Source organism: Pseudorasbora parva, chromosome 2 (genome assembly GCF_024679245.1).
Source record: "Pseudorasbora parva isolate DD20220531a chromosome 2, ASM2467924v1, whole genome shotgun sequence".
Lineage (NCBI taxonomy): Eukaryota > Metazoa > Chordata > Actinopteri > Cypriniformes > Gobionidae > Pseudorasbora > Pseudorasbora parva.
The window spans coordinates 19,381,029-19,401,640 of NC_090173.1; the positions used below are offsets into that span (position 1 = coordinate 19,381,029).

At 38.5% G+C, this 20,612-nt stretch overlaps 1 protein-coding gene across 2 annotated transcripts; it reads left to right on the plus strand.

Moving 5' to 3' along the window:
* The first annotated feature begins 162 nt into the window (after window positions 1-162).
* tnpo2a (transportin 2a) lies at window positions 163-20,302 on the plus strand. 2 transcript variants are annotated; one of them, XM_067458451.1, is made up of 25 exons: window positions 165-299; window positions 1,590-1,689; window positions 5,432-5,507; window positions 5,651-5,800; window positions 6,302-6,408; window positions 7,732-7,865; window positions 7,967-8,048; window positions 9,104-9,226; window positions 9,311-9,429; window positions 10,702-10,762; window positions 10,954-11,125; window positions 11,317-11,469; window positions 12,515-12,740; window positions 13,405-13,576; window positions 13,669-13,755; window positions 13,846-13,953; window positions 14,047-14,205; window positions 15,340-15,427; window positions 15,558-15,656; window positions 16,263-16,358; window positions 16,558-16,633; window positions 16,750-16,849; window positions 17,593-17,667; window positions 17,759-17,901; window positions 17,982-20,302. In XM_067458451.1, the coding sequence occupies exons 2-24, from the start codon at window positions 1,591-1,593 to the stop codon at window positions 17,864-17,866; spliced, it is 2,670 nt and encodes an 889-aa protein (XP_067314552.1). In that variant the 5' UTR covers window positions 165-299; window position 1,590; the 3' UTR covers window positions 17,867-17,901; window positions 17,982-20,302. The 2 variants fall into 2 exon arrangements, with proteins under 2 accessions (XP_067314558.1, XP_067314552.1); XM_067458457.1 differs by lacking the exons at window positions 16,263-16,358; window positions 16,558-16,633; window positions 16,750-16,849; ... (1 more) ...; window positions 17,759-17,901; window positions 17,982-20,302 and having other exon boundaries at window positions 163-299; window positions 15,527-15,657.
* The last annotated feature ends 310 nt before the right edge of the window (window positions 20,303-20,612 follow it).

The window sequence follows — 20,612 nt, forward strand, 5'->3', positions numbered from 1 at the left end:
AGATAATACAATAGTTGCTAGAAAAATTGTATTTTAAATAATCATCACTATTTCCAAGCTGAAACAAGCACCGCGTAAAAGCAACTATTAAGAAATATTTGTTTTGTTTACAATAAAATCCCTGGCAGCAGAGTCCGTTTGTGTGAAACTGGCCACAGTGTTGCGTCGACCAAACACGTCGTCGTCATTTCCTCGTTGTAGCGCTCGTCCTGCGGAAGTATTTGAAAGTGCCATTGCGCGAGACTAGCGCGAGCTCCACGCTGCACGAGCTGATCAATAGGCCTCCGCACGCGGCATGTGTAAGTGAACACGCTCGAGTTCAGTCATTTATAACATCTACATACTCTAATGTGTGCAGAGTTTAACACAATAATAGTTGGTAACGTGGATTAGATCGAGTATGATTGCTAGCTCATGTATTAAAATATACCCTTCTGTATCATACGTATAATGGGATTCATGTGGGATTAGATGGCCGTTACTTGTTGCTTTAATATTTGAAGTTTCGCGTGATGCTTTTGTTTTTGTACTGGTCTTATTATAAAGGTTTTTCTATTGCGTATTAATGTAGGTCGTGCCTGAGGTATTCGAGCTACTCTTGCTTGGGGTGAAAGAAAGACAAGGCCTCGGCAGGCATGACCATGTGCATTTCCTGATTCTTCACGCTTTGTCTATAACATCTTAATTAACGATCAGAAATTAAGTCAGACAGTTGATTACAATCTTAGCCTGACATCTTATGCCGTACGCAAGTATTATTTTTATAAACTACATGCATTTATAATAGTCACTAGTATTTATGCATGCATGCATTAGTTCCGAGATCACAAAGTAGAGAACATTTGTCATGAGATTATCCACATTTAATCTATAATCTTTTTTTTTGAGTGGATTATGAAAGATATAGACAATTAAACCCATATTTTGGGCTAGTCATGCGTTAATTTTGAAAATGTATTTCCAAATACAAGCTGATTTTTAAAAGTATTTTAAGAAATTGATTGTCAAATGTTGTGTGTGTGTGTGCATGCATGCATATATACTCGTATATGCAAAAAATATTTGATAGGTTAAGTAAGTTAAATAAGGCTTGATACACAAAATGAAAGTTGCCTGGAAAAATATATCCTTTTTTTGATCTCAAATTGAGAAAAAAAAACAATTGGAACTCTTATTTTGTACAGTATTTTGTTTAATGTAATTGTGTATCTTGATTTATGATCTTTTATTGCTAACTAACTTAAAGGCGCAACATTCTAATTTCTTGCCTGTCTATTTTTGGGACGTATACAATCGCTAATGCAGAGATGAAGTTAAACTTTTGCAGGTTTGAAACAATTGCAGGATGTGGAAAAGGCCTTTAGCATTACAGTCATGTATTTTGTTTTTGTATGTTTATGCATGCGTTCCCTTGTCTCTCAACAATGTAAAATGATAGTAGTTGTGGATGAATTGGTCTACAGACGTTTACAAACCACAAAAAAAGTTGTTTTTCTGTAATGGGTGTTGCAATCGCCTGACAGGAGGAAGTGTTTTGTGAAGGCATGACGGGTATATAATTGTTTGTGTCTTGTGTGGTTTGTCTGCAGGATGGAGTGGCAGCCGGATGAACAAAGCCTCCAGCAGGTCCTTGCTCTCCTGAGAGACTCTCAGTCTCCAAACACAGCCACACAGAGAGCTGTGCAGCAGGTATCCTCATCAACACGAACATTTACAGAACTCGCGGGATCCATGTTTGATATATGGGTGGTGACCGTACTGATAATTGGTAGTATTTTTATTAAAGTGCCTCTTTTATGTTATTTTAAAGTATCCTAATGTCTAAAAGTCTCCTACAATAGGCTTACGTGCATCCAAGGTCAAAACAATGTTTCCCACAGGATGTGGTGAGACTGTTGGTTGGACCTCGATCCCTCCACAAGAAAAATCCATCAGTTTTAAATTCAAATTCATCAGTCTTCTGCACTACAAAATTAAGAGCTCCAACCCATGTTCAGTGTGCAAATTTAACAAAAAAAAAAAAAAAGACTAAGTTTGTGTATTGACTTTACTATTGACCTGAACTTTAAAGGGGATTTATGGCAGAGGCGTATTACAGACACTTAAGAATCTTATCTGTTTGGTAACCATTGCAATTTAATTTAGGACACAGGCTATTACAGAAGAACATTTCTTAAGTGCATAATCCTATCTTAAGTATGGATAGGAAACGGGTATTACAAAAGCATACTAACGCGACAAAAAAATCCTAAAAGCCATCTTAACTTTAGGACAACCACACTGGTGTCCTAACTTCAAACTTTTTTGAAATCCATCAGTAAAAATCACACTACAAAAAGCCTTTTTCGAGAATGGCATTGCATTTATTATTTATACAAGACGAAGAGCCGCGACGTTTGATGGTGGAGAGACTTTTGGAGTACCCAGAGGTTGTGCTGCGCTTTGATAATAATCCAAAAAGCACCAGGCCAGTGTTATATATTTTGTTCAGTTGAGTTCTTACAATATCCCAAATGTTTCCAACTATTTGTAAATTGTGAGAAAATTGCTATTTTAACCAAGGAGCCGGGACGTCTGAGGGACTCGCCTCTGTTTCGTCATATCTGTGTTACTCTCGGTTTCCGGTTTTATTCTGCAGAAGCGCTTTACTCTTAGCAGTGTGAACAAGAGTCACAGCAGCCGCTGAGCAAACACACAGAGTAACGGCATAACAATTTTAAACACACTTAAATGTGTCTGATATGATAAACAGCTGCGTTACCTCACAGTCATGACCGGAAAAGCATAAATGGTGCCGACTGTGTCCCGTCATAATAAAAGTCCTGCTGCTCGCGAGCCGTGTGTTTGTGTATCAATCGCTCCAGCGGCCGTGCTCAGCTCCTCAACACTCGGCCCTGCTCTGCTCACACTACAGTAACGTTAATAATCACATCCATCATCATGATTTCTGCCAGAGTCCTATCCCGATTCTTTCCCACCGGCTGTGAGGTGAAGACCACATGTCCCAAGATCCTGAGCCCAAACTTGGTGTCATCAAACTAGACCTTTGTTTTGAATAGGCGCCCTCCAGTGGACGGAAATTTGCATAGTGCAGCTTTAATACCTTAAGCCTAGTTCACACTGCCCGATTTTTGCCCCGATTTTGAGTCGCCGACAGGTTTTGCAAAATCGCAGACAAATGCCTGAGATCACAGGCAAATCGGTGCTCGTGCACGCGAGTGACAATCACGCAGAGTGAATGATCAAAGACGCGATCAGAGAGAATCTCAGACGAGTCGCCGACGCCTGAGAGATATTTGGCATGCTAAATATCTGGACATGTCGGCGATTGAAACTCCTGCTGTGTGAACTGCGTTCTGACTGAAAATTACATCGGCGATGACCGACAGCCAATGAAAGAGTGAGATACAGGGTAGCAGGATGTTCAGGGAGGAGTTATAGAGCAGAATATCAGTATTTTAATAGATATATTTACAATTCTATCAAACAGAAAGAAAGCCCAAACATTTGCACATCCAGCCACAGCTGCAGCACATTACAAAATTATTTATTTACCTCAAACTGTCTTTGCAGAACACAATCCTGGCTCCCTCTGTCTCTCCAACAATTTCTTTCGCCATAATCTTTTTTCTTTTTCTCCACAAATCAGCGCGCATACAGTTTGAAGCAAACTTTGTGCAGTTTATCATTTTAATAACAATTCATAGTCTCGCGCAAGAACTCCGGTCTGCCGCACATGTGATCTCGCGTTGTTTACTCGTCACATTGCACGTGTAGTTTGCATGGTAGTTTGCGCACGGGAGAGAGAGAGAGTTGTCGGCGATTCTTCCTCTTTTTCAGTAATGCGGTGTGAACTCCTCAGTCGTCAAACCATCGTGCAGTGTGAACACAGCAGTGACTGAATGATACCCCAGTTAGTCATGCAGTGTGAATAGAGCAGAGACCCGACGAGTTTGAAAATCGTGCAGTCTGAACTAGGCTTAAGATAGAACCTTTCTGTAACACACCCCCAGGTTTCACTGACAAGTCTTAAGCCTTGTCCTTGACTACAATGCATATTTTTGTGTTTATATAAAACTTTTGTTCCAATTAATACACTTGCAAGAGAAAAGCCCTTTTATTTTGATGGAAACTGCAGTTGACCTTTTATTTTGTTGGAAAATACTGGATGACAAGCTGATCGTCTGTGAAAGTATAAGGCTGATCTCGCCAGGGTTAACAAGCGCTAGCGCCTGGTGATCGCCTGGATCTCACAGCTCCAAAAATGCAACTCTTTATAATTAACCACAGATTCGAGCTTTGAACAACTACATTCTCACCTGGAAATGTCTTAACTACATTTTGTGACACAATAACAGTAGTATTTTTAAAGCTGCAGTCCGTAACTTGCGCTCTAGTGGTTAATAAACAGACCTGCATGCGTCTTGCGGAAGAACATTGTAGCCGGAGCTACTTCTCTCTATGGCAGATCACGCAGGGACTGTGCTCTTCCGCAGCGGTACCTACCAGTCTAGTCTGAAATAGTCCCAATATAAATACTTATTATAAGTGTACCATAATGATTTAGGGTAAGACAAAAACACGGTTTGGAAAATGGATTCATGCACCCATCAGTTCTGTAATTTCCAGGGATTCCCTGTCTTTCCCTCTGTTCATATAAACAGGCACAGCACAGAAGAATGGAAATAGGCAAACTTGTTTGATGCGTTTCCCTCTTTTTGCAGCCACTTAGCAAATTGGATATCTATCCCAGAGGACAACCACGTGTTTGTCCATTTCTGAAGTGTTCCCATACTGCAATTTAACTTCTTTTTCGACAAAGGATAGAGATTATGATAACAGGGTCTGTCTCTGACATTTTCTCCACTGTATGTGTGTGGGTGGGACAAGTTGAGTAAGCGAGTGGGCAAGTGGAAAGTTGCTTATGCACAGGTACATAATTTTTTTTCTTTTTATAGATATGTAACGTAGATAAGCAATTGTGCACTATTATAATCGCACATGCTCATACTCTGATGTATCATAACCCCTGGTACACCATTCAGAATGAGTTCTTTCTTTGGGGAGACAATAACTTTCATTTGCTTTGCACTTTGGTCTTTGAAACTTCGCAGACATTTTACATTCACAAACTGCTATATTACACACTATATGAAAGGTAATATCCACAAAAGCATAATAGGGGCACTTTATACATAAGTCTTGTCAGAGGTGTTAAAATAGTAAAATCATTATTTAACTTTACACCCTTATTTGTTCAATTGTGAACCGTTTCAGTAGCACATATATATGTACATGTGATAATATGCATATAAAAAAAAATGCTTCATTTACTAAAATGGTGTCAGTGTGTCACTGTTGAACTGCAGCTATGCATGTACAGTCCATTACCATTATTACACTAACTGTAATTCTTTAATTTTACACTCAGAAATTAGAGCAGCTGAATCAGTTTCCTGATTTCAACAACTATCTGATCTTCGTCCTGACGAGGCTGAAAAGCGAAGGTTGGTGTCTGGATTTTTATTTTTTTGCGTGAAGCTCACCTTATTGCATTTCTCATCGTACACGTGTGTTGTTCCGTAGGTTTTCAGACGATCTTTATTTGTGACTGATTTATAAATGTGTTGCTCTTCTTCACACTCTACAGATGAGCCCACTCGATCTCTCAGCGGTCTGATACTGAAGAACAACGTGAAGGTTCACTATCAGAACTTCCCTCCTGAGGTTGCACACTTCATCAAGCAGGAATGTTTAAACAACATCGGCGACCCTTCCCCTCTCATCCGCGCCACTATCGGTGAGTCTTTCTGCGTGCTCTAGAGTAAGTCAAGCATCTACATGAATTGCAATTTGATTTTTAAAAACAATGTTAAATGTCAACCCTCCACGCACACCGTGGCAATATCGCCATTGGCTAGTAAATTTTGTTTACGTGCCAGACTGATGATATACTATTTTTTGAATTTATTTAAATAGTATTTAAGACTCTTTGCATACGTGTGTGAGAAACGCAGCGCTCTTGCAAAGCGACTGCAAGTTGTGCAACTTCACACTAGTGTACAGTACGTTTCAAATTCTGTTTGACACGGAAATACTCTGTCATATGGTCAACTTATTTATAAAAAAATTCATTTTATTTTGTACATTATCAGTCAAAAATGAAATGAATAATTGCTTATTGATATTGGACAATTTTATAATTTGTGCTTCCCTACAGCTAGCAGTTAGCATTATAGTTCTCTTGCTAGTATGCATTAAGTATCTGGAAATGTGACGAATCCTGTCTCTCTGTGTTTAGGTATCTTAATTACAACGATCTCCACCAAAGGGGAGCTGCAGACATGGCCCGAGTTGCTGCCCCAGCTGTGCAACATGCTCAACTCAGAGGATTACAACATCTGTGAGGTCTGTGCCTTGCCTCTGCGCTCTTCATAGCCACCTTAAAGGGATGGTTCAGCCATAAATTAAAAATTGTAATTTACACAGCCTCATGCGTTCCAAACGTGTATGGCTTTTGTTCATCTTTGGAACACAAATGAAGGTGATTTTGATAAGCTTTCATAATGGCACCAAATTAATAAACCCATTATATATTTACAGCGGCCTGTTTTTTATCGTGATGAACACATTTTTTGATGAGATGAACGCAAATGCATCAGGGTTCAATAGAGTCAAGTTAAGTGTGAAACTAGACCCCCCCCAAAAAAGAAGAAGAAAAAAGCCAAAAGTAACACGTGCCAAACATTTCCAAACCGTGTTTAAAAACCTGTTGTCCAACAAAGGAGAACATTTAATCGAGTGAAATAACTAACTTTTGTGATCTGACGTGACACATCACAGGATGAGGCAGGAATTGTCTTATTTTATAATATTCTGTACAGTGATAGATTTGCTGTGTACAGTAGGCTACTTTTAATTCTCTCTCGGTGGATGCACAAGGTTTCCTGAAGTTATCATAATTTCATAGTTTATAATAAAACCTTAGACCTTTTTAATGAACTATGGTTTTCTGTAAAATATAATAATCAAACGTTTTATACATGTGCTACAATTTTTTGTCTGTGCTACAAAACTTTTAACCTCTGTAACACCAGTGCTATGTGTAAAAATAGTTAACGTGCAGTCTTACATACTGTCTGCAAATGAGTTAGCTGGTACATGTAATGCCTTCATGACCTTAGACACGGTTGTCTTTACATTTGCCATACAGCTAACATGAGAACAGCAGAATGAAATAGTAATAAAAAGTTTCAACTTACAATTCTCTTTCTACAAAATATAACTTGATTCATTTGGTTGTATGAACAAATTGAGTACAAAACAAGTACATATTTATTCTCTGGAAGCCAGGCTAAATGAGTCGACACTTACTGCAGTCCTGACATGGGTTTTTCACCTCTGATACCAAATACACACCTATAACATAAGTACCAGTATAGATACACAGATTGTAAATCTATCCCCTTCAGGTCATTTGGCTGAATCGACCTTTAATGGAGGAACTAAAATCTCTTAATTAAAAAAAATCTTAATTTGTGTTTCAAAGATAAGATAAAGTCTTTGTTCTCTCACTCATTTATCCTGTTTTTCCTCTTATTTTGGCTAGCACTTTTTCATATGCAAATGTGTTTGGAAATGACACAAGACATGGTTAAAGTGGCCCTGATACTTTCTGTATCGCATCCAGAAATGTTGCTCACTGGTGTGGTCTCATTCTCTCACACACAGGGCTCGTTTGGAGCGCTACAGAAGATCTGCGAGGACTCGTCTGAGCTCCTGGACAGTGACGCTCTGAACCGACCCCTCAACATCATGATTCCTAAGTTCCTGCAGTTCTTCAAACACTGCAGCCCCAAGATAAGGTCAGTCTGAAGGGAAGGATGGGCTTATATTTCATGTCTCAAATTCTCTTCTGGAATGACTTACTCATGCGAGTCTAATGGATGTTCATGTGGTTCTGTAGGTCTCATGCTATTGCCTGTGTGAACCAGTTTATCATCGGAAGAGCTCAAGCCCTGATGGACAACATTGACACCTTCATTGAGGTACCTGCAGTCTGAACATGCTGGATTTAATCATTTTATCACCTTTATATGCCCTATTAGGACAGTGATTTATTTCTCATAGGGGATGTCTGTAAAAATACAGGTCCCACTTTATATTAGTTGACCTTAACTACTGTGTACTTACATTAAACATTAAGTACAATACCCATTTTGTTCATATTGTATTGCAAAACACTTTTGCTGATATTGAGGTGGGATACGAGTTAAAGAGTTACTTCAGCGATTAGCATATGGCTTTCTATCAGTAGAAACCCTGGAGTATATTCGACTGATCGTGCTCCGCAAATTACAAACAATATGACAAAAACAGTGCTTTATTGTTGATCTATTAGGTCTATTTAACAGTAGCAAGTCAAGAAAGAAATTAAATAATCAATTATAAAACTGCTTACATAGTCTTCACTCTATAATTTAACAATAAACTGATTCTTAATAAATATATATTTAGTTATTTAGCCAACCATGTGGTGGTTTTCAATTTTTTTTCTTTGGTGTTTGACCACACAGAATGTCTGTATTAAGACCTGCACGTATCTAATTACCTCAGCTGTATACTTTCACTAAAGACATATCCGACTGTGTTTACCTCAATACTCACCAGGCCGTGCATTTTTACATATGTTTGAACATTCAAACCCAAATAATAATCCGCGAAAGAACTGAATAGCGATCGCATATTTGTTCTCTGAAAGGCATGTGCGCGCGCTTCAGGTCAGAGTCCGGTAGCACGAGCACGTCCCGCGCCTCACTTTTTCTTCTCATGCACGCATATTTCTGGTGCTTGCTTTATCATGCACTGCGCGTGTATTTAACTCTTCTACTTTTAATGAATGGTGGAAGCAGAGCTCTGCACACACGCCCTGACACCTGCTGTCACACATCCACGCAAATTAAGAAACACAGCTCATATAGGCGCTGTCCCGTTTGTAATAGCAGGGTATCGCAGTACTTTTCTAGTACCGGTATATCGTGCAACACTACTGTGCTGTAATCGCAGGGTTTTAATTTGTTTTCCTCCTTGCCTGTCGCTCCAGAGTCTGTTTGCGCTGGCCGCAGACGAAGACTCGGAGGTGCGGAAGAACGTGTGCAGGGCTCTCGTCATGCTGCTGGAGGTGCGAGTCGACCGACTCATCCCACACATGCGCAGCATCGTCGAGGTAAGAATAACTTGGTGACCCAGTAGTGGTGTACATCTTGACCAATCAGAGATGGAGATCTGATGATATCGCCTGTCCCTGCAGTACATGCTGCAGCGCACACAGGACCCGGATGAGAACGTGTCTCTGGAGGCCTGCGAGTTCTGGCTTACGCTGGCGGAGCAGCCCATCTGCAAGGATGTCCTCTCTGGACACCTCGCACAGTAAGTGACATTTACCTTTGCATGTAAGTCATGCCATAAATGTTTGCTTCAAGATGTCAAAAACCACAATATGTTACAGGCAGATTACAGGACATTTGTTTGTCCTGCTTTTATGAACCCTCTCAAAAGTTGGATAACCTGGATTAAAAAAGCTATACATTGTGATTTGAAGTATGGTACATTACGTTAATTTTACATTTTCGAATCAGAATTTTCGAATCTCTCTATGGTCAACCGATAGTCGAATCATCTATGTGTGTGTGTAAACCATAGACCGGAAAAAAATAAATGGTATAAACGGGTTGGAAAGGGCAGGACACTAGTCAGCAGGAGGCTAAGACTATTTTTATTTTACTTTACACACGGCACACAGCCACCACTTTTAATAAAGGGATCAAAACTAGGCTACACTACACATTCGTAAATTAACCGTTCTCTCATAACATTTAAAGGCCGCGATCGAAACAAAGAACATCACACAAATATATAAAATAACATTTTGATAAATAAACCTAAAAAAAAAAACCTGCCTAGACAGGAAAAGAACATTTTGAGTGCGTTTTTAAACGATTGTGCCTAAAGGGGGTCGCACACCGGACTGAAGCTCAGCGCCGTGTCTCAGGTAACTTATCTCACACCAGGCAGACGTGAACATTATATATGCGCGAGCTCAATTTTGAATCGACTTCTGACAGAAGAGCTGTACGATGAGTGTATCTTGTAGCACAGGGTAAAATCAGTATGTATATTCACGATTTGAGGGAAATATACATTTAATCGCCGCGGACGGGCGTCGAATGCCGCCGTCGGTGTATGTGTTCGAATTTTAAAGGCGCGCGCGACACGTCTTTATAACACTAATATTGAGCACCCCCATATTGCCAAAATGGTATGATCCTCGTTTCATAACACCCGCGAAGATTCGTGGTCGAGTAGTCGAATCCGGTCCTGCATATCGATGCATCGAATCTTCGACTATTAGGGGTTACCCCTAATATACAGACACATGGGAGATTTTCATGAAACTTATTGGTAGAAATGTGTACGAACCCTGAACATGTCTGCAGCATAAACAATATAGCTGAATTTCTACTGTTCTATTTCTATATGGTATTTAGCATCTGAACTTCCTGTTTATTGCAATAGAGATGATCTCGTTTGTTTTATTGTCAGAGGTGCTCTTATTTAATACCCTATGACACTCACATCCATCCATACATCTGATATCTTGATTACTAATTTTGACTTCCGGTCTTTAATTGTCTCCCATAGACTAGTTCCTGTTCTGGTGAACGGGATGAAGTACTCGGAGATCGACATCATTTTGTTAAAGGTTAGTTACTTTGCTTCATAAGAAGTTCTACATCAGTCTGGCCACAGGTGTGATGATATTATTATCCTGATGTTCTCCGTGATTTTCAAGTATTCATACTGTCTGACCCAAGGCCTTTGACACTCGCAGTCATTGCTGTCCAGAATTGGCCAGCTGTATTTCATCTCACTGACTTTCTACTTCCCGCTTAGGGTGACGTGGAGGAAGACGAGGCTGTGCCGGACAACGAGCAGGATATAAAGCCTCGCTTTCACAAATCTCGTACGGTCACCCTTCGGCACGAGGGTGATGAAGGGGAGGAAGGAGAGGACAGCGAGGATGATGACGACGACGATGACGACAGTCTCTCCGACTGGAATCTACGTAAGTGTTTATTGCCTATTTGTAAGCAAATGTTGGTGCGTTCTGTGGAGATGATTACACTCATAAATATCATGAATGCCAGTGATGTTTCTCTACTCATACTGTCTGATCCACAAGGCTTGCCTAAGATCGGTGCTTGGAGAAATCCGAGAGGTCTAACCGTGTATGCTACACTGTTCTCTGCTCTCTAGGCAAGTGTTCGGCAGCCGCCCTTGATGTCCTGGCTAATGTGTTTCGGGATGAGTTGCTGCCCCACCTGCTCCCTGTGCTGAAGGAACTGCTGTTCCACCCGGACTGGGTCGTTAAAGAGTCTGGTATCCTGGTGCTTGGAGCCATTGCTGAAGGTATGGTACATTGGATGAGGATGTATAAAATGCTACTCTCTTTTTACTAAACCTTGACAGGCTTGACTTTCTGACTTAAATTGCTTACTAAATACTGTGCTGTGTGTTGCCTACTTTTTTTTTAAAAAGACTGAAATATTTTAACAGTAGTATGCAATGTTGTGATGGTGTTAGCATATTTTTCAAGATGCATTTTTTTTGTAGCAACTGAATGTATTCACTTTGGCAAGTGTAAAAGATTTTTTTTTTTTTTTAGAGGTTAAGTCTTGTAATTTTATTTGTCAGTACTGTTCTCTCAAAATTCTCTCAAAAATGTGATCTTTTGGTACAATTTTCACTTGGGAAAAAGTTTGGCAATCATTCACACACACCATGGATGAACACACACACCATTTTGGTTTAAAGTCCAAATTGGCAAGAAAACAAGTTAACAAGATCACAATATAGCACAGTTAATTACAACATTATTATATCATTTATATATATTATGTTGTGTCTTTAGGACCTTGGTAACTTCCACCCCTATATAAAATGCAAACTAAAATAATCTGTGTAATGCGCATTATAATTCTAAATTATATAATATTATAAAAATATTTTTAATATTAATGTTTTTGAACAGTCTCTCCTGTTCACCAAGACCGTGTTTATTTGATCAAAAATGCAGATACAACTGTTATATTGAGATTTTTATTAGAATTTGAAATGCTTTGTATATGGTGTTTGTTTTTATTCCTGAAAAATGTATTTTCAGTATCGTTACTCCAGTCTTCAGGGTCACATGATCCTTTAAAAAAAATATTCTAATGATTTAAAGGAACTGCTTTTTTTTTTTAAATAGATGTCTTTTAAATAAACTTTTTTATTTTTATAAACATTAGAAATGTCTTTACTGTTTCTTTCTATCAATTACATTCAACCTTGCTAAATAAGTATTTATTTCATTCAAAAGATTTATTTCTGACCTCTAACTTTTGAACTGTAGTGTACACCCTGCAAAAATATTTGAATGGCTCTTCCGACCTCTTCTCTCTCTCATCCCCAGGCTGTATGCAGGATATGGTGCTGTACCTGCCGGAGTTAATTCCTCACCTGATCCAGTGTCTCTCTGATAAGAAAGCATTGGTCCGCTCCATCGCCTGCTGGACTCTGAGTCGCTATGCACACTGGGTGGTCAGCCAGCCGCCTGACTCCTACCTCAAACCCCTCATGACCGAGCTGCTCAAACGCATCCTCGACAGCAACAAGAGGGTTCAAGAGGCCGCCTGCAGGTGGGTTTGACCCGCTGATGAAAGGGTACACCATCCAGACCGGCTGCTAAATGTCTATCCAACCACACCTGCTAGGGGTGTAATGACACGAAACTCACAATACGATACCACAATCTTTTAAGCCTAAATAGTGACTATTATCATTTAATTTTTTATATATTTTATAATAAGATGTATTTATATTTTTTATTCAATTTTATATATAATATAATTAAATCAATAAATAATTAAATAAATATTAAACCTCTAGGCGCCATGGTCGAGTTTACTCGACAAGATATATATTAACTGAATAAAACGGCCAATTGTGACAAATGGGGTGTCAAATTTCATTCAACCGCCCCTCCACTAGATGGTGGACAATAGTACAGGCAATATTTATCTTGACTCTTTAGTTTTTCAGTTAAAGGAAATATAAAAGGAAAGAAATATAATACATTAAATGAAAGACACCTTAGAAAACAAGAAACATAAAAAAAAAAACATAACTGGAAAGAATCATTAAAATAATATAGGAAGATAAATATTGATTAAGGCTATGTGTGTTCTTAAATCCTTTTAAACGCATTAAACCAGATCACTTAGATATGTTTTTTACGTTTCCATGCTGAAATAATGTTACCCAGTCCGTTGAGCTAATGCAGATCCTTTTTCTTCCCATCAGTGCATTTGCAACCCTGGAGGAGGAGGCCTGTACAGAGCTGGTTCCCTACTTGAGCTTTATTCTGGACACACTGGTGTTTGCCTTCGGAAAGTATCAGCATAAGAACTTGTTGATCCTCTATGATGCCATCGGAACCCTTGCTGACTCTGTCGGACACCATCTGAACCAGCCTGTAAGATCATGTTCATTTTAAGCATGAACATGAATCTTGAACGTTTTTCATCTTTAATTTAAATGTTACTTTTTTTTTTTTTGGTTGAGCAGGAATACATCCAAAAGCTCATGCCCCCTCTGATTCAGAAATGGAACGAGTTAAAAGATGAAGACAAGGATCTGTTCCCCTTGTTGGAGGTAAACTAGTCCCGCCCTTTTGGATTGTGTGTTATTCATACTTCAAAGACGGACATGTTTTAAGAATTTGTCACTTTTTTTCCCTTGTAGTGTCTGTCTTCAGTGGCCACAGCACTGCAGAGTGGTTTCCTGCCTTACTGTGAACCTGTTTACCAGCGCTGCGTCACCCTGGTCCAGAAGAACCTCGCTCAAGCCATGGTCAGTCCACATGCACACTTGTTTGAGAATGAGCACCATAGCATGTTGTCTTTGGTTCATTCCCTAGATCTTTTTGTCCTGGTCTTGTTGTAGATGTATAACCAGCAACCTGACCAGTATGAGGCCCCTGATAAAGACTTCATGATAGTGGCCCTTGATCTGCTCAGCGGTCTGGCCGAGGGACTCGGAGCTCATGTAGAACAGCTGGTCACCCGCAGCAACATCATGACCCTGCTCTTCCAGTGCATGCAGGTACGGTTAAATCAGTTGGGATTGGCCAGTGTGTATCTGTAAGGTTTTGTTCACAAATGCAGCTCAAATCTAAATGCGAGGTGTATAAAACTCAGATCGGTTTAGGGGTTTTGTAGTCTAGTTTAGTTTATCCTCAAGTGCTACAATACCTGAAGCCAAAGAACTTCAACATAATAAACCAATTACAATTATATAGAGATAAAAGGGATAAACACAACAAAATTGCTAAAACTGTCATTTAAAATGGCATTAAACCCTCAGGAGTCTAAACTGTTTGGTGGCCCTTTAGAAGTTTTGACATGCTTTGATATTTGTGCTTTTTTTCAGTTGCTTATAAACACTAATAGCAAAAGTGTAATTACACTGTATTCACCACAAACTGTGCTACGTCTGTGCTAATGTTTATGCGTGGATTTTGAAAAAACAAAAAAAAGTTTTCAAATTAAGTCCTCAAGCACACAATAGATACGTGGCCACACGACTTTAGACTAATGGGTGTTGTTGCCTAGAGTTTTTGCTTTAAACTGATGTGAGAATCATTGAGCCAGCTATTTCACATACTACAATACATTGATTTAAAGCGTTAGTTCACACAAAAATGAAAATGATTTCATTAATTCCTCACCCTCATGTCGTTGGACACCCGTAAGACCTTCATTCATCTTCAGAACTCAAATGAAGATATTAGTGTTGAAAGCTGATGGCTGAGAAAGGCCTCCACTGGCATTCAGTACAGTCTCACTCACAAGAATTGTATTATTCACAAATCAAAATAACGACTTTATCCACCAAGTTATTGACGTGAAATCGATGCATGCATGAGAATGACGCAGATCCGCCATTCAGATACATGACCCGGAAGCGAAATATATTTTGTTGTAGTTTATTTAGAATATAGTCAATAAAGACACATTACAAAGTCATTAGAAACCCAGTGCGCTCCAACAGTGCTAGTGTAAAATTACCCTGAGTGCAACATTAAACACAATGATCTCGTTTTATGTCAATTTTACGTAACAATAATAGCCATTATATAAGTATATATAGTAAAAGAATAACGGTCTAATACAAAGAAAAGCTATTTGTGTGCTGTATGACCTAAGACTAAATGCTTTATTTGCTATCTAATTAAAGGACACCATGCCAGAAGTGCGACAGAGTTCGTTCGCCCTGCTCGGAGACTTGACGAAGGCGTGCTTCCTTCATGTGAAGCCGTGCATCGGTGAGTTGTTTTTTGATATACTGAGTAAAGCCTGACCATTGGAGAGCCAGTTTCTCATGCTAGCTGTTGTGTGTTTTGTGTGCGTGTTGTGCTGGTCAGTTTGTCATTGTTGTTCGTTTACCCCCTCCAGCTGAGTTCATGCCTGTCCTGGGTGTCAATCTTAACCCTGAGTTCATATCTGTGTGCAACAATGCCACATGGGCCATCGGAGAGATTGCTATTCAGATGGGTGAGTGTTAATGCGCGCACAACTCCCACCCACATGCAAAGCATTGTGTTTCTGATATCTGTCCTGTTTTTGGGCAGCCCTGCATTTAGTTTTTTAGATAGTATAACACTGTTTTGTTTTTTGGCTCATCCATTTATTTGCTTTGCAAATATATTTATTTGCTTTTTTACTTTCTGACATTAATTAGTACCAATACATATAAATAAAAACATTGTACTTGTATAACTTCTACAGCTTTATTTTTTATTTAGATTTTTGCTATGTATAGCCACAAAATGCCTTAAGTACATCATTACTTTTAGATAACAAAAACAAACCAAGTAATTTTATGAACTGAATTTCTAACGAATAAATCCTTCAATTTAACTTGAATTAAAATGCTCTTAAAAATGATAGACAGAGCGGTTTATGTCATGATGTGTATGGTGCAGGAAAAGATGCAAGGAAAAAGCATTTGAAATGGGTTTGTTACACTCCAGATTGTGACTCCATTCAGAAGTTAATTTAGCATTGAGTACATCAGTCAGATGATTTTTTGGGCAATTGGCCACATGTAAGGAATCCCCTGGCCTTTTATCTAATTTCATTTGACTGGTGTTTTTCCAGGAACGGAGATGCAGCCTTTTGTGGCCTTGGTTCTCAATAACCTTGTGGAAATCATCAACCGACCTAATACACCCAAAACTCTGCTGGAGAACACAGGTGAGATAATCCAGCACGAACAGTTCACACAATCCCTGCAGTAAAATCACACTGACTATGAGGAATTTTAAAACAGACATTCGAAACCTGAATTACCTGTTGAAACCTTTCTTCTGATTTGTGTGGCTTTGACCGCTGATACATTTTAGCTTGAAACTTTGAGACGCGCTCATGTCCCTTTTTTTTGCTTGTGAAACAGCAATTACGATTGGTCGACTGGGATATGTGTGTCCACAGGAAGTTGCTCCCTTGTTGCCACAGTTTATTCGCCCCTGGTAAGACGTTGATTAAACCATTGAGTGCATCTCAACCCTGTGTGACCTAGGTCTGTTTTCATGCGTCTTAGAAACCTTTGCATTAACAGTCCTTTTATTTATTTTTTACAACCTAGGTGCACATCGCTTCGAAACATCCGGGACAATGAAGAGAAAGACTCAGCCTTCAGGGGCATTTGCATTATGATTGGGGTAAATCCAGGAGGAGTCGTACAGGTGAGGGAATCCAAAATCCAAATGGAGAGGATCTAAAATGTAATGATTCAATTAATAATTTAACACTTTACATTTAAGAAAACAATTACATTCATGCTTTATAGCAATATCAGAAATAAAAGCTATATTATTAGTTTTACTTTTTTTCTATCAACCATTCTCCTACACCTCATGACTCTGCGTGAATTATTGGAGTTGCTTCTGTTAAACTGCAAATAACCAGCGTTATTTAACCCAGTCCAAATAAATGAATGTTTTTTACAGTGATTTCACAGCTCCCAAAACATCCATACAAACTGCACAAGTTGATAAATATGGACATTTACTTAAATTATAATAAATCGGTGTGTTTCGCAGGGTCTAAATGAAGATCCAGGTAAAAATGTCCCCCCTCAGAAAGTCCCTGCTCACAACGTAGTACTTTTCCAAAGTTCAGGAACTTTTGGGGGTGGCACTTGGGCACAGAACATGCTGAATGGTTGAGTTCACCCAGCATTTTATTTCAATCCAAAAGTCTGTTGCGGTGCATGATGGAAGTTGTTTGCTATTTGAAAATGAAGTTTAAAAAAATAGGCAGATGGCCCAACGAACATGTTCAGGTTTTAAGTTTATTTGCATAGGACGAGATCCAATAGGCCCTGGGGGAAAGGTTTCTGGGACAAATTGTTCCGGGTAATTTTGGTGGAATCAGAGCTCCACGGTTTGGCTTTAATAAACCCCCCTTCCCCCTTTTCTTTGCACAGGACTTCATCTTTTTCTGTGACGCTGTGGCCTCCTGGGTTAATCCAAAAGACGATTTGAGGGACATGTTCTACAAGGTACAAATGCGCTTCTTCAGTAACTGTAAACTTTGATTTGATGGGTTTACAGTTGGCCAAGACATACCGTATTCATCCATATCCTCTCTAGATTTTGCACGGCTTCAAGGATCAGGTTGGTGAGGATAACTGGCAGCAGTTCTCTGAACAGTTTCCACCACAGCTGAAGGAGAGACTCTCAGCCTGCTATGGTGTGTAGTTGCCGCTCCAGCTGACGTGGGAATCTACTATTAGGTGAGAATAACCTCAGGGATAAAGTAAAATATTGAAATTAAGCTGGGGAAGCATCGGGCAAGCATTTGCTTTTCTTGCAGGTCAAATCTACGGGAGGGTTACTGTCTGTTTGTGGGAACTACCTGCTGTTGGAGCCAAAGACGTGTGACGGTTTGTGATCTGGAGTGATCCCACTTCCTCCGACTTTGAGAGAGTTAATGTGAAATCAACCTTTTTATTGTCACACTTTGGCTTCTTACTCGCTCAGAACGGGAATGAAACCTGAAGCTCAGGGATCTTGATCGGGAGGGAGGGATCGTTCAGGCAAGATTCACCAGCTGCTCATTGGACAAAATGACGCTCTTCAGTAGTCCAGCCTTAGCAAAGCATGGCTTCTCAGCTAGATGCCAAAAGCACACACATACACACACAGAGAAAACGCGACGAGCGGCATACGTGCTTAAGGCAGGCTGCCTGAAGCTTTTTCTTAGAGAGTGATCACCCAAAAATAAGTTTCACCCTTGTGTCACTCAACTATTGTTTGGTGGGCACAATTACTCTCTTGCATAAAACAAAAAAGTGGATTATATCTCCAAGCAGGACAAATTTTAGCATTTATAGCAGTGTTAGCATTTAGTTAGCAGTGTATTCCAAATCTTCTGAAACCATGCAATGTTTTGTGTGGAAAACAGACTGAAATATAGGTAGTTATTCACTGAAAATATTGTTCATTAATTCAACACACAAGATGAACTTAAACCTTACTAACTTTTATTATATATTCGTATACTTTTTTTAAAAAATAAAAATTTATTCATTATCCACTTTTGTGTGTTATGCAACATTTCATTTTTGGGTGCACTTTCATGTTCAAAGTTATTAGTTTAACTGGTGATTATGTTTAACAAGTTTTAAGTGTTGGCTAATGACAAAAGCATGCAATCATTATTACATAAGTACATATTTCTGTATTTTCTGCCTGCTTAATTTCTTTCTGCGGCGACATGTTATTTTCATTCCATGTAGAAACTGCTTTTCGTGTATTGATAATTCTGCTTTAGCCAGTAAAGGAACCGTAATGCAGTTGATTTTTACGATGGTCACATGATGTTTCATTAAGCGGATGCCTAGATTTGTTTCCTATTTTTGTTTGTCTAAAAACGCATAGAAAGAAGGCCAGTGAGGTTTCCTTACAAAGTGACTAACAAGTAATCTTTTTCCGATTTGATCAGTGATCCGTAAGCATTATTGCGTTTGTGTTGCAAACATCACATGTAAAGATTGATCTAAGAAACCCTTCACTGTAGAGATTGAGTGTTTGCATTCGCTGCTTTTAAAATAAACTATAGGGAGTTAAATAACTATAATTCTTAAGGAACTTTAGTTACTGCCGTTATTGATGAGCACTTTCTCTAATAAGGACTTATAGATTCCCATCTTTGGAGGGGAACCTGACAAAGTTATGAGTAAGAATGCTTGTGTAAGGACAATCTAAATATCACATGAAAAAAAGCAGCTTCTTTAATGAGCTTAGAATTAACACTGGGTATATTTTAAGCGATGAAAATTAGCTAGTGTTATAGCATGTAATGTGGTACGGTTCTTCTACACAATATGCAATTGTTCTTTTAGACAGACTGATGAATTGTGACATGCAGTATAGTTTATAAGGAGTTGAATTAAAATAGAAAAAAGTTGTTTGATTTTAAGTATCATGTAATTGGAAGTACATTTGCTCTGTTGATTGGGTTTAGGAAAGGCTTCCCAGATCTTTTCCCCTTCTTTTTTGTTGTTGTTTTGATCATGCTTAAGCAGTTGTCCTGGATTTAAATGCCTGTTAAAGCAATATGCATGTTCGTCTCTACGAAAATACAATTGCATCTTAAGGTTTCTTCTCTCATTAAACACTAGCTCGGACAATCTAATTTTTAAAATGTATACATTTTTGTAAGCTGCTCCACTTCCTAGGGTTGTTTTTATTTTTTTGTTTATTATTATTATTATTATTATTATTATTATTAATATTATTATTATTTGTAAAAGACTATATTCCAACATTTAGACTATGTATTTTGAAGATTTGGAAAACAACTGTTTAAAATGGGATGACCTACTTATACATTTAATTAAAGAGAACTCCAGTTTAACCTTTGATTTAAAAGTGTAAATGTGAAGTGGAGTCCTATTTTAACATGCTGTTAAGCATTTAGAATTGGAAAAGCCTTAATTTCTAAAAAAGTGCACGCATGCATTTGCTCATGTTACTGTAAATGCTGCCAAGCAGACCTGTGTTCCTCCAAGACCGTGGTATCTTTTATTTTATTTTTATTTTTTCATTTAACATTGATTTTAAGTTTGTGTTTAATATAGTTTTGTTTAATATATTTTATTTTGTGCATGTGCACAAAGATTTTTTTTAGACTTTAAAAGTTTTTTTTACTTTTTTCTTTTTGTTTAAAGAATTGTTTTTAGTCAGATTTAAAAGGACAAATGCATTTAGCTTATGATTTTCAGAAAGTCTGCTGAAGCATTGCTTTTCATCCCTCTTTCCCACTCTTCATGTTGACTTGTTTTTCAGTAATCCTTTCTTTAAATTCTTTGAATGGGGAAATAAACATTTTCTGTCCAAATGAAAAACATTGTGGTCTCTAATTTTTTTAAAAACTTTTGCTGACTCACAGAAAGATGTCTCAAACTGTATGAACACATGTTTTTGTTCACTATAATTCCAA